The following is a 14,951-nucleotide window of genomic DNA, read 5'->3' on the forward strand; positions in this document are numbered from 1 at the left end:
TTGGAATATATCCAACACCAACAAAAGAGGTAATGACACAAATAAGTGAAACGTATCAGACATGAATACACTCGACAGACACTAATTCTCGAAAACTGAAAATACAGATGTGAATATTATCTTGGGAGAACAGGCGTTGGCCAGTTTAGCCTTCCAATTCAAATTACACGAGAGATACACCAAACACCGAGGTTATTTTCAAACTTGCATAGAAAGTCATCCCTCCCTAAAAATGTTATGAAATCCAATCATTTTAATGTACAGCTTACTCTCCGCTGAGGGCCAGCGATATCACTTGGACGTTTTAAACAGCATAGGATTTGAACACAACTTTTTAAGAATTTGCCCTAGTTTTGCGATGAACCACATATACAGTGTACCTCAAATGAGAACAAATAGTCTTTTCTATTTCAAATTTATTTTGCTCTTTTCATGAGCTCTGGAACAAGTGTTTACCACAAACAACACAAATCAACTGGTATCACAAACACAGAGAAACACGAAACAGGTTTTGTACATTATTTACAAGTCTGTTCATTTCTCAGTATACTATCCAACTAGTCATGAGTTTGTGTCATTCAGTCTCCACTTTCCTTTGAATAACAATAAATAATGTCCTTCAAAATGTATTCTTTTTCAAGTACTGCCTGTCACACAGGATTTTTTGTACTATCATTCAAATCTCATTTTCACATTTTTTAATTTCTTTTTTTTTTCAGTCTTTATGTCTAAATCTATATCAAATATCTACTTCTACTTGCATTTCAATGGCAGTGTTTGCTTGCTACATAATCTACAGTGGATACTCTGTGAAGCTAATCTCTGAATTTGTGTCGATAAATGTAAAAACATTCGTCTTCAACCATGCTAGGCTTCAGAATAAGGGACACACTGTCAACATTTACAAATGATACAGAAGGTTTCCAAAGTCAAGGCAGAAAAAAAGGAAAACAGATGTGAAAACGGCCAAAACTTTGTTTTAGTTTTTGTCATAATGACAAGGCAAGTCAATGCAGGTTGTTGGATTTCTTCTTTCTTTCTTTTTTTTCGACACAAACTTCGTGATTCATGCATAGACAAGTTTCTAGCCAGAACTACTTTCAGGATGGACTAATCACTCCCCCCTGGGCGACCATTGGCTAATGCCACAGTGCCTCCAACAGGGGGTGCCTGTACGCAAGACGCAGCCTCCGGCAAAGGAGCCTGCGTGGACTTGCCTGCAGAAAGCGAAAGGAAATGAGGGGCTTGTGTCTCATTTCCCCCCCACATGGAAGTGGCATCTTCCTGCCAGTGATACTCTGGGAGGAAGTTGGCTATGAATGACTGTCTGACTGTCTGACTCCAGTGGAAAATTACCGCAGCGCCAACGTCGGGCCGGGGGGCAAGAGTGATATGTACAGCCACAGCACTCTAATCCAACAGCAATGTGTCATATTTTGGAGCAGGACTTGAGGGTATCTCAAAACTGTAGAAAGTTGGCTAAGAAATCTGAGAAAATTGGGTAGTTTCAGGACGCCCATACACTTTAAAAACTACAACTTTTCAACATTTTGATTCAATTTTCCATGGGTTTATCTCATCTGTTGAATTAAAAGGTGATTGTGCAACCATACTCCGCATGATGACAATCTACAGTTTGGCAATTCACAACCAAATGATCCTAAATGAACGGCAACCTAAACTGAATGCAATGGTAGTATAAATATTGGAACGGGTCTGCCTTGCACACATTTCTTCTTCTTGCAAGAAGAAAAAAATATGACTTTGAAATCCTATGTCAGGCAAATTCCCACCCTCAGCAGCCGTTCATCAAAAAGTGCCCCACAGGTCAAACAGACATGTTGTAATTAAAGATGGACAGAATTGTGTGTTTGTATGCAAAGAGGGGGGGGGGGGGACCTCTCTACATTTATGATTCAGTATCCCCTGACTTGCCCGATACATGAGCCAACAAATTTGGGCCGTGCTAGGTTTCCCCCAACCGTCAATGCCAGAAGAAGCAACCCAACATGCACAATGTGGCATTCTAATCGGCAGATTACGAGGGACGGGGGCAGGAAAATGATTAATGTTGCTTGCCTTACTCATCCCTCTTGTTGCACTTAAAGAGGTCTCCTACACGAGTTATGAGAAATATCCATGACTACCCCCAAAACAGCGCACACTATCCCACAATTCTGGCTCGACGCGTGAACGAGAGACGCAGAATCGGGTCTTGAGAAAGCATGGAATATTTTAATGTGGCATCACCATTCAGCCGAAAGAGTTTATCAGCTGTCAAAACAGACTGCAAATTAGGCCTTAACCTACATGAAAGAGAGAAAAAAAGAAACACAAACATTTATTTGAGGATATCCCACGAACTGTTACTAGTGTTTATCCAGGGAATACTTCTGTCATCTGTTTCCTACCACACTGATAACCCAGGGACTAGATTCACACTCACTGCATGCTGAAGCTCTAATCTCATTTTCGGCTTCTAATCTCATTTTCCCCTCCTTCCTTTGAAGACGCAGCTGCATGTCTCACCAATCGAGTGGTCCTCATCACTGAAAGCTCAACACCACTATCGCTTTCAGTTTACTCACCCCATGTTGTCCAAACATAGGACAAGTGAACAGAATATATTTTTATGAGATGCAAACTTTAACTCATTTTTGGCACAATAATAACATAATCACATTACTGAATCAAAAATCATCATTTAGCATAAAATAACCATTGCCATTACGGATACATCTGCCAGATCAAAGTAAGAAAGAAGAAAAAAAAATGGTCAGGAGAGTTAATGACAACTGGTGTGATCCGCTAATTGATTAAAGAGGCCACACATCCTAAGACCACCGAAACTCTTATCTGATACCGCGGCCTCTTCCGGAATCCATTGAGATTCAGCCCTGGATTTCGGGTCGGGGTCTGGGAATTCCCCTTGCCAAACAAGACCTTTCACAGAGGAATTTGAAAACCAAAACCACCACGAGCAACTTCCTACAGGATGCAATACTTCCTCATACATCCTGCCACCGGAGCTGTGAGGCTACTGCACCCAGAGACAAAACTGCACCAAGGCCACCGTTATCAGGTGACTTTGTTAAAAATCTGAGCTGTGGTGGTGGTAGTGTTTGAAGTTAGGGAGAGGACAAGTAATGCATTTTCTGCAGTAATCCCCCTCCTTTTGCCCACTGCTGCGAGTAAAATTCCAGGCTACAGATAGCTTGTAAACATATTGCCTTTTGTAAGGACGATTTTGATAGCTTTTTTTTTTTTATTTCTTTTTTTTTTCTCTGTACATAGCACACTACACATCTACTCTAGAGCATCTACAGGATTTGCAGTGGAGCGCAATTCAAGCTACCGAATAAATACGTCAGTGACAAAATAATCAAGGTTTTTTCTAGTATTGTACATGTTTTAATATGATACATCAATTTTGCCCACAAGCAGTTCTCATGAAACGATAATGCTTGGCCGAGCAGTCAGCTCCAGAGGATGGACTAGTTCAATTTTGATCCCTCGCCCCTTGGTATAATCAGAGACCTTGGTCTCTTCAATGGGCTCAGGCTTTAATCTAGACTCTGCTTCACGGATGACCGACCGCTCTTCTGCCCGGCGAAGGATGTCGTCACATTCATCCCGGCCCTTCCTTGCTTCGTCGTCGGGGGTCGGTGTGTGGGATGGAGTCTGGACTGGCGTGTTCCCGGGCGTTGGGCGCTCACCTTCGAGATGCCTGATCGCCTGAAAGATCGTCTCCAAGTTCTGCCGCGAGGTCGACGTCGTCGGCGTCATGATGGGAGCGGGCGTGGTGATGGGTGCCGGGGTGGTTATGGGGGCAGGTGTCGTCATGGCAACGTGGTATTGCATCATTAGCGCACGCTGTTGCTGAATTGCAAGTTGCTGCTGGTGCTGCATTTCCACCTCCTCTTTTCGCCTCAGCTCCTCGGAAGGGACCACAGGAGCTGGTTCATCATGACTCACCTGATTTGTGAAAGCAAGATCATGATCATGACATTTCAGCACTTGCCTTCATTCTATTGAACTCGTACATGTTATGAAAACAGTTGCATTAAGTACTGTCATACAGTTTGATTTCTAGTAAATGCTAACAACTGCCACAAAGAAAGGGAGAATTAATCTTGTGCTCTTTCAGCATGCCAACAAATGTTTAAAACCGAACTGCCTGTTTCATAAAGCACTTGCAAAAAAAAAAAAAATGCTTCTATGAGACTGAGAGAAGCAGGCAGCACTGAACATCGCATAAAGACGAAACCATTCTACTGCAATCAACTATTCATAGTCTTCTTCTCAGCCACTGCATGCAGACTGGATGACATTGAATAATGGTGGACAAGTATTCAGCTCAATACTCTCAGAGTATTGCCCGTCAATGGCAGCAAAGTCTATTGATTCTGTCGGAGAGACGAGTACAATTGATTGAAGGGTGTTTGAGCAGCATGATAAGGCAAGCTGTTCTTGGCAGAGGTCCACATCAAACACGGCTGGCAATTGAAGTTTAGATCTTCAAACATGTGCACATGCAAATGAAGTGCACACGAGTCATTCATGGTATGACAAAAAAAAAAAAAAATCTTACAGGTGAGGTCCAGAACATGGCTTTTTCACCCCCCCCCCCCTCCTATCCTACTATTACGGCTGTACTCTCAAGGTGCCAAAATGATAAGTTTTTCAGGACAAAATGAAGCTGAGGGAGTCTTTAAGGGTGCTGACTGACGAGACTCTGACACACCCACCTTCTTCGTCAGCTCCTTCAGCTTCTCGGGGTAGAGCTGTGCCTCTAAGGATCGATTCCTTTCCTCCACCACCATCCGGTAGTGCCGCTCCCGGTCCAGCTTTGCCCTCAGGTCCATGATTTCGCGGTGGTTATCCTCCATGACCTGCAAAAAAGGGGGGGGGGGAGGAAAAAAAAGTAAAAGGGAAGAAAGGTCATTGGGAGTTTGCAGGACCACTTAGGGCTCCTCTGTGTTGTGACAGGCCTTCCTGTTCAGGAAGTCACGACGAGGTTTCTTGAAGAGTGTTGCACAGTGATATATCACTCTTGATAATTACAGACAAGTTTCATGGGCTGTCAACAATTTCTTCCACCCACTAGTAATGTCTGAGAGAGCTCGATACAGCAGCTAAAATTGTGCAATTTTTCTTCAACACTCTGAGTGACAGTTTTGACATGGTTACCACAAATCAACTTATTCTGAAACCTGAAAATCAGACGGCCCGATAATGCTTTTTCAGTGTTGCATAGGGCACTAGCATAATTAAACATTGCTAATTTTTGGTAACATGATAAAATTAGAACACTCTAAAACATTGCAGTCTACAATTTCTTCTTTTCGAACATCACAAAACTCTCACCCTGCCCCCCCCCCCCCTTCTGTGAAGTCATTACGACACATTAAGGACGATATAAGAGTTCCGAGACTTACCTTCTTCGTATCGAGAGGCACAGAGGCTGTACTCCGCGTGTCGTCAAAGGACTCCGGGCTGCCGATGCCTTCGTCCATCATGCTGTCGTACCGCTTCCTCTTCTTGGGCGGGATGGGCGACTCCGGCTCGCTGTCCCCACCGCCTCCGTTGCTGTTCTCGTACTTGATGAGGACGCGCTTGAGGTTGAGGACCTGGCTCATCAGGTGCGTCTTCTCCTGCTCCAGACGACAGATGTAGTCCGCGGTCTGCTGCAGGATGGCAGCCTGCAGGGTCAGGAAAAAAACAAAGATGGCAAATGACGAAACTTTGAGGAAATTCTGCCAATAGCGTACATTTGTCAAAAACATAGAGCTGAAACAAAGTGATGGAGGCAGGAACAATAAACTTGTTACAATTCAGCAGGTTACAGATATCAGTATCATATTTACACTGCATATTTCATTCATGAAGCCAAGTGAAACTAACAACTTGAAGTGAATTTTCTTAAGTTTGTCAGAGACAATTCTCTTGTTCTACTTACTTCATCTGAATACAGTACTTTTATTCTAATCAAGTGGAGGGTAGCCAAAGGTGGCATATGACCAAGAAGTGACCACTCACCTTGCTAAGTTTCTCCCCCTCGCTGTGGGGCAGGAGGAGCTTGAGCGACTGGAAGCCGGCATTGATGCTCTGCATCCGCCGCCTCTCGTTGCTGTTTGCAATTTCCCGCCGAATCCTCTTCTCCGCATCCTTCGGATTGGAGGGGGACGGACTGGAGAAACATAGAGAAAAGACGGTGAGGGCGCTATTAGTGTTTATAAAGCTCAGGCCTACAGCTATGCTGGGGAAGAAGTATCAGCAAAAAATTTAATGACTTCCCACTTTGGCTATCTTTGGAGTTTGTCCTTTCTTTTTTTTTTTCTGTGTGTGTACGTGCTGACATGTGTGGCATGTTTGCGTGTTTGCGTGTGTGCGTGTTTCTTTCTTTCTTTTGTGTTGGTTTTTACACAGAATAGTAGTAATCCAACAAATACGAAAACACGAAAGGGCACTGCATTAAAACCAAAAGTCTGGCCCACTGTAAAATATCATACTGATGTGGCTTATCTATCATTTCTTCTGAGGAATCCATTATTTGTGTAGGTCATGACCTTCTCCTCATAAAGCAGAGGTTTGCGCGTACTACTGGCTTCTTGTGAGAGATTCTTCCATTGACATTTTCCATCGCCCATTCAGCTCATGACGGAAGAATGCTGTACCAGTCTATTTCTGTACTTTGGCTGGCTGCTATTACTCCATGACATTAAGAATCTCTCATACTATACTCTGTTGCTGGGAAAAATATGTGTATGCATATTATTGGCTCATTAAAAAAAAAAAAAAAAAGCAGTAGTGCTTTGTGTTGGTGTGAGTGCGTACAGCTGTATATTCATTTCAGCACGTTAGGGATGGGGTGTTAGCTAACTCGGATGGTTTCGTACGTGTACAGAGCCAGAGATCCTATCACTGACGGTAAATATTGCACACACCTCCAGTCCACAGTGGTTGCAAGTAATCAGATTATCACATCTGAGGAAATAATGCTTCCTGTGCCCTTGGCACAGAGCGGGTGATAAAAATGAACACCGCTGGACAACCTCCCAGGTTTATCATTCTCTTTATGGTGCTACTTTATGGTTCAGAAAGGGACTTGGAACAATTACAGCTGTATGGGCAGATCAGCTGAAATGAGGAGTATACTAATTTCTGTTATTCTATAAAGGTGGAGTGAATACACTAGATTTCTGGGACACATAAAAAAAATGAATGTCGCAATAGTGTGTACATGTCTGTTGATATAAAAATCAAAATTAGAATAAATGATAGTGATAATGAATAAATGTTTATGATGATGATAATAATAATAATGATAATACAGTGTAATAATAATAATAATAATAATAACAATAATGACAATAAAACTAACAACAACAACATAGAAAGAGACAGCATTCATTCAGAAGTACTACACTTTTCAAAGGAAGGTGTACATTATGACGACTTCACACCTGAGTAGAGAAGCTTCGAGGCACAAGGTACCTTCAAATTGCTGAAATTCCTTCCTTTGTTCTGCCGGCCACAAAAAACCTCTTTAAAGAACTGCAACTTTGCAGCCAAACGGAGGATTGAGTAGACAATGAAGGGGTTGGCACCAACTCACACACATACCCACACCCACACACCCACCTTTTTTTTTTCTTTCTCTCATTTTCTCCATCATTCGTATTTGTAGTCAATCTAGAGAATGGGACAAGGTCGATTCCGTTTTTCTTTCGCCTCCCCTCAATCAGCGGCATCTTTTAAAATCGTCTGCGTAATGTTCCTCACACCAGTAGAAGGGAACATAGTCCTTGTATGAGGCTTTACAAAGATTCTAAAAAAAAAAAAAAAAAAACCCTCTGGGAAGTCATGCACTTTTGACACAAAGGGCAAGTGAGCTTTCCTTATCGGGCAAGTAAATTTACAACTGTAAGGTCTGCGTCTCCTGTAAATGAATCAGTCACACTATTCACTGAGATACATTACAGCACAAGTCTCCAGACTACGACATGCTATCACACTGGTAGATGTGTCATTTTTTTTTTTTTTTTTTTTACATCATGTTGTTTTCTGCCCCACCTCCCCCACCTCCCCCTTCCAACTCCCAGGTCTGCCAGAAAAAAAAAAAAAAAAAGAATTGGAAAGAGATTGAAAAACTATTTAAGCATTAAAAGGGCTGATTAAATGCAAGTGTATGTAATTACTTGGAAAATGTTTCCTGCATGGGTATGAGTTAGTAGAACATACTACATACACGGTATCATCCATGGTGTGAAAAACTGTTACAAACTGTAAACACAAAAACGACCAACCAAGACCATGGGTGACACTACTTTGACAGTCGACCGCCGACGATCGTGTGGGTGCACGATCGGACGTGAATCACAGTGACGTCGCTGCAGTCGCTGGGGTCACCCTAATTAAATACTTCCCTTCCACTTGTCATCGCTTTGCTGGAGCAAATGGGAAGGTGAGATGCGAGATGGACAATGTATATGATCAGATGGGGGAGGGGGATAGGGAGACAGAATTTGGGGGAGGGGCCTCTTGAGTATATGAGATACTACTAGTTACGTAATGTACAAGAAACAAATAGGGCCTAAGCATCAAACCGTCCTTTGCATATCAACATGTTCATTTACTTATCAGGCTATATCCACTCCTATAATCCTACGTGTAAGCCATGTACAGCTTGCATTTTGATTCAAATAGAAAACTCTAGACTCAAATCATTATCAATTGGGAAGTTTGAATACCCGGTAGTCAGGATTCTTCACCTTGAGGCAGATATTCACATGTTAAAAACTATCAGGAGAATGAACCAACAAGGTGTGTTACTGTGAGCAGCAACTCGAACTGAGACAGACAAAACATATAGTAGAGAGCAAGTATACAGGTGTAACTGGGAATGCTGCAGTTTTCTCCCACATAACAAGGTGGTGTTTTGTGAATTTTCTGGTTGACTCAGCTATCCCACATACGGGTCGAATTGCGCCCAATAAACCGAGAGTGCATGCATGACTTCCATCTCATACACAATGTTTACAAATGCAAAGTGCACCAGACAGATGGTATTTCACAAGTTTGCCAAAGCTTGCACCCCTCTTTCAAAACTCATGTTCCCTGATTGTAATTGATTAATAAGTTTCTAGCAAGGTATCAAACTAATTAACAAGTGGGGGTCATTGTAGGGCCCACTGACCAGAAATAACAAACTGAACTAGACCTTTCACATCTACTAAGTACTCAAGTGCTGTTCACACACACACTGCTGGATTACAGTCCTTTTGGGTCCCACGACTTGAGAAAAAGGCACACACACCCCTCTACCCTCAATGGAAGAATCCACAGTCCAGGCCCCTTTTTGGCATGAAGCCAAATCTGAGCAGCTGCCTAGAAAAATTCTCAACTACACACATTTACACACACATACACACACACACAACACACACATATGCATTCACACCTATACGCACACGGACGGAGTCAGCACAGTATAATAGTACTGGTCGTGCATTCCTGCCTTTGAGCATGCTGCAAGCTTCGATTTGTCTGGAACTGACTTGTCTATTTGCACAAATCGCAGACAAGTTTGTTTCGTTTCGTTTTTCCTTGTACGGTACACACCCACAAATGTACTTGAAACAGTTGTTCAGTTTTGTTTTGGTCTGTGTTTCTTTTTTTTTTCTTTTTTCTTTTTTGCCCGATCACGTTTCCTTTTCCTCATACCTTGATATGTTATTAGTATCACTTTTTTTGTTCATTTTTTTTTTAACTATTTTTCACATGCAGTGACTTTTATTGCAGATATAAAATGACTGCTTACATGTATGTACAATTTTGGTGATGCACTATAGGCCTACACTTATAAACACAGGGAACTTTGGGTTTTTTTTCCACATTGCAAAATGAATCAGACATGATATTGCATGCAACTACAATTTACACCTGTTCAGAGGTGTTGTACTATTGCTGGGTTAACTATTTAAATGCTCACTTTTGTAATCTGACTTGTAGAATGGTGTGGTGCAAGTAGTGCTTTAGTACACTGCAGTGCACCACAGGCCTACTTTGAGTTTGATCTGAAATAGGTGATCATACATAGTCCTGTTTAATTTCTGGAGAGCTGACCCTCACCCTGTCAAAAAAAATAAAAAATAATAATAATATATATATAATAAAATCAAGATAAAACCGGAGCTAGAATAAAACTGCTCACTCAGACAGGCTAACACAAGACCAGCATTTGCCTGTCATTTTTTTTTCTTTAAATATATCTTTAAATGATGAAAAGTATTGGTTACATGCAAAGATTGTCTGTTTATAGGCCTTTAGCTAATTTCTTCCCATAAACTGACTGAGCATAGCACATGACATGTTCTTTCAAAAAAATGGTGACACAGCATTTTCTAGTCAAGTTTTGGCACACACTTCCTATTCTTAAGGTTTCTCTTTTAATACATGTAAATAAAATGGAGGCTCGTCTCTGGTGGTATGGGGAAAAACAAACAAACTTCAATCTATGCTCTACAATATCCCCTGCCAAGTTTTGTGTTTACATTTGTTGTCAACTAATGTTACTGGCATTGGGAACTCGAGTGGTCTTTCAGTCCTCACCGAGGGACACTAGGGTCTAAAATGCAGCGAACTAACTAGTAAATATTCTTTGTTTCCAAATTCTATGTCTGGTCTTTAGAAATTCCCTAGTAATAACTACTATCACTGAGAAAAACAAAAGGAAAATGCAACTTTTAGATCTGTGGAACCTATTTTGTAATGGTTACAGCTCGTTATTCCGAAGGTTCGTTATTCCGAAGGCTCTTTATTCCTAAGATTCGTTATTCCGAAGGTTCATTGTTCCGAATTTCATTTTCGGATTAACCGATCTTCGGAATAACGAACCTTCGGAATAACGCCACAAATTTTCGGATTAACGAACCCCTTTTCATTTTCGGATTAGCGAACAGGTAGCTATAGGGAATTTGCGTGTTTCGGATTAACGAACCTTCGGAACAACGAACCTTCGGACTAGCGAACCTTCGGAATAACGAACAGCACCCTTTTGTAATTGCTCTTCTTCTTTCTTTCTTTTTTTTAAGCCAACTCGTACTCATCACTTGAAAGAAGCTTTGTAGTTCATTTACAGACTGCATTTGAAACTGCTGTGCAGATCTACGAGCACCTATTTCGCACACCTAACACAACTTCTTATCGATCAACTTCCTCATAGTATAGGTACAATTTGTACATAGCTTTCTTGTCCGAGTGTGAGCAGGACAGGATGGAATGTAAACATAGTCGGCTGGGAATGTTGTGTTGAAAGAGAATCTCTCAAACGCTGTGCGTGTACTATCGTAGACCCTAGTTATATATTCATCTCGGTCGCGTCCATTTTTCGTGTGTAGCACAGCACTTGGATGAATCAGCCAGCGCGACATTTGTACCACATTTTCAACACGTTTCGTGTACAAATCTCGGTTTCATAGCAATGGTAAGGGATTCTACTTTAACCAATCGTTATGAATGATCAAAAAGAAAACTGTGGCGTGAACGAAAAGGTTGTTTAATCATCTACTTTTTCCCCAACAGAGTGCTGCTCCCAGAGAGAAAATGGCACGGTCGTCAATTTCCAGACACAACCGATGACGCGACTCACACTCACGAGGAGTGGATTTTTGACTAGGCACGCATGTTATCACGTCGAGGAATGGGAAATGTGTGTGTACACACAGCACTGGCGGGGCTCATTTGCATGAAACCCACCCACGCAAGCTTCCCCGTTCACTGAAGAGGGAAGGGCGGCTCTCTGCTGGGCCACAACAAAACACGTGCGACGCACAACCCGAAGCCATTTAAATATCAGAAGAAATATATTCGTATAAAATAGAACTCTTATCACTCTGCCCTGAAAAACAGACCACTCCCGAGTTCGATCATTAATCTACGTAAAAATGCACTAAAGAGATGATAAAGTGGAAAAAGAAGAGCAATATTAAGTCTCAGAAATGTGAGTGACATGTCAAGAGACAGCTGGCCTCGCCGCGAGAAAGGTGGAGCTGCAGCTGGATTGTTGATAAGCCGGTGTGGCAGAAAGTGCCCAGACAAAAATATCGCTTAAAATTACAAAATGTATCATAAACATCATCACATATGATTAAATACAACAAGAAGTACTAAATAAATGACAGAGACTGATTATCTGTGAATATTGACAGAAGAAAAACGTAAAATTCTGTATTTTCAGACTGGGGAGAAACCACGTGGCGAGCGACCATGCCGCCGCCGCACAACAGCTGGCTGATCATTGATCCAGCCATTTCAGCGACGTGAAAAGAAGCTCATTTTTACCGATTTACACTCGGAAGAAGTATTTGATTGAACTAGAGAGAAAATTATGAACTCAAAGTAATACAAGCTGTTGATCATTGACTTACTAGATAGTTTGGAAATCATGAAAATTATACATGCCCAATGAACGGTTAGACAGAGGGAGAGAGCGAGAGAGAGGTGAACCTCGAATCTAGTCAACACAAAACACTCGCCGGCAAAACAACGCAATTGATGAAAATTACTCACCTTCCACATGTGCTTATCATCTCGCTCGGTACGCGAAGTGGCCCAGCAATGCTATCCTTTTCAGACTTAATGGCATAGTATTCCATGTCACACGATTGCTCTTCTGCTTCTCCTTTAGAAGTGATAGTTATGTGCTGATTTTCCTGTATTTTTCACAACAAATGCGGCGTGGTCAATAAGAGTGCGGCGTGAATGTGCAGTATTGTGGCGGGAAACAGCTGGTCACAGAGTCAGCTGCGAGACTGTCAACCGCGTAGTAGAAACTCCTCCGCTACCATAACATCCAAGCAAAATCCACATTTTCCACGTTGTAATTTGAAGAGATGTAATCTATTACTTAAAACAAATATAATAAACCTCACAAATCTGCTTATTACATAAGAATTGGTTTTAAATCAGATTTTATAAGAATAAACATTGCCCTATATTATTGCCCAAGAATATTTGATAGTAATGCTGCAATCCGTACGGTAATCAGCTGACAGTTGGCATGGCGCGAGCCTTTTGTAATGTGTCAACAGCTGCGTGGAATTCTTTCTCAACCTAAAAAAAGAATATCACTCTACGGGTAATATAATGTAAAAAGATGATCATAATCAAGATAATTTACAGCTATTTATTGTCTAAGTATATTTTAAATAAAAAAATCAGTATATAAAAACTATAATAAAGTCAAAACAAGCTCTACGTATTTGCTTTAAAAGAGCAAAAATATTCCAAATTGTGCAATTCTCCTAACCTTAGGTAGGCGCGGTTTTCGTCAATGGTATGCACCGGTAGCCAATCGTGATTCGCTATTGTGGTCTCGTGTCAATCATTGATATATTTAGCTCTTGCGCCATTGACGGTCTATTCATCACGTCCGTGATTGGCCACTTTCGAAGGCGGGTATCAACGCTACGTTCAAGATTCGGCGATTTTACTACGAAATTATAAATAAAAACAAACCTGTCATGGTGAGAAGAAGTCTCGTTTCTAAAATGAAACTATTTTCGTTTGATGTACGCTGATTATCTGTCTGAGTAGGGCAAAGCACTCAATTATTTATGATAAGGTTCAATCAATTTTGTAATCATTTCCGCAATACTACCAGTCTGTGTACTGTTATTATGGTACATACAATCTGGTCCAATTTGCGAATTTGCGAAGTGTAGACTGACAGCTGCAGTGTTGTTGTTGTTGTTGTTGTTGTTGTTGTTGTGGTTGTTGTTGTTTTTATAGTGAAGCAGAGTTTGTATTGGATACTTTATTAGTATTACTGCTGTAAAAGTGGCATCATAATACGGCATACAGAACTGTGACTGTGACACCGCTGTGACGATATATTATCGAACCTATAAAACGAAACTATCAAATGTCTAAGAGCCATGGAGAAACATCGCTTCATTTTGTGTTATGGTAATCATATTAATCATTACATATCACTACACTTTGATCAGAGTAATATGGGCTTATCATTACATGAACATGAACACTACGCTAATATTAATTTTCCTTCGGCGACAAAAATGAAGCCACACATATTCATACAACCCAAAATATAGCACGGTGCGTATACCCTTTTATAATGGTCTTTTAATTTTCCTTTTTGATTCATGTCACTGTTACTGTTCTAAGTTACGAGATTATAGGAGCCTGTGATGGCTCTTTTTCAAGGGATATCAAGATTCAAGAAATGGGCTGTTATTCTTAGGCATACTTTTTGAAAAACAAATTATAATGAACTGTAGGCCTACAATAAAAATAAACCTTCGAATAACCACCACAATCTTGTCTCCGGAGAAACCTGAAGAATAATTGATTTTTATTTGCCCTCTAATAAAGTGATATTTTATATGCTTACTTGACTGTTGAAATCTTCTTTGGGCATATCAATTCGCTGGGTGTCGAAACTGTGAATATCATTATTCTCCGAAGAGTATACTTACAGTGAAAGTTCAGTCTTTCCTGTAAACCGAAACTTGCCTGAAAAGAGCGCCAAACGTAGTTGCGTTGGTTACTTCCTCTTTGCTCCGGATACTGCAGGGTATCAATCGAACCGCATGACATTCATGGTGTCAGAGCAATAATCTCGTTCGTTGGCAAGACAGTATAATGAAGCTGTCACTACGACCCTCGACATCACGCAGTCTTACCCTCGGTCATTTTCATGATCTTACATGTGACTGTGATAAATACTAGTATACAAGTGCTAACAAGCGACCATCGCGCGACCACAGGGCTTTTACCTGAGCTCGAAGACCTGACTGTGCTCAAATTGGCAACGCGTATTACTGTGCTGTAGCAAAAAGGGACACGAAATCTTACAATATACTACATCGAAACGCTCGAACTTATAATATCATCCGATCGGAGGGATCATGTACGCATGTAGATAT

General features: G+C 41.2%; 1 protein-coding gene across 1 annotated transcript; it reads right to left on the bottom strand.

The window, feature by feature from the left end:
- Positions 1 to 1,617: 1,617 nt before the first annotated feature.
- On the bottom strand, positions 1,618 to 12,825 carry LOC140234582 (transcription factor AP-4-like). The gene is made up of 5 exons (XM_072314603.1): positions 12,574 to 12,825; positions 6,040 to 6,190; positions 5,439 to 5,702; positions 4,749 to 4,892; positions 1,618 to 3,975 (listed from the first exon to the last, which is right to left on the bottom strand). The coding sequence occupies exons 1-5, from the start codon at positions 12,657 to 12,659 to the stop codon at positions 3,448 to 3,450; spliced, it is 1,173 nt and encodes a 390-aa protein (XP_072170704.1). The 5' UTR covers positions 12,660 to 12,825; the 3' UTR covers positions 1,618 to 3,447.
- Between the last annotated feature and the right edge of the window lie 2,126 nt (positions 12,826 to 14,951).

The sequence above is a fragment of the Diadema setosum genome, chromosome 11 (assembly GCF_964275005.1).
Source record: "Diadema setosum chromosome 11, eeDiaSeto1, whole genome shotgun sequence".
Taxonomy (NCBI): Eukaryota; Metazoa; Echinodermata; class Echinoidea; order Diadematoida; family Diadematidae; genus Diadema; species Diadema setosum.

Coding starts and splice junctions, on each gene's coding strand:
- LOC140234582 (XM_072314603.1), bottom strand. CDS start 12,659: ATGGAATACTATGCCATTAAGTCTGAAAAGGATAGCATTGCTGGGCCA. Junction 6,191..12,573: donor ATGATAAGCACATGTGGAAG/GTGAGTAATTTT, acceptor ATGTTTCTCCAG/TCCGTCCCCCTCCAATCCGA. Junction 4,893..5,438: donor TGCCTCTCGATACGAAGAAG/GTAAGTCTCGGA, acceptor CCTTTTTTGCAG/GTCATGGAGGATAACCACCG.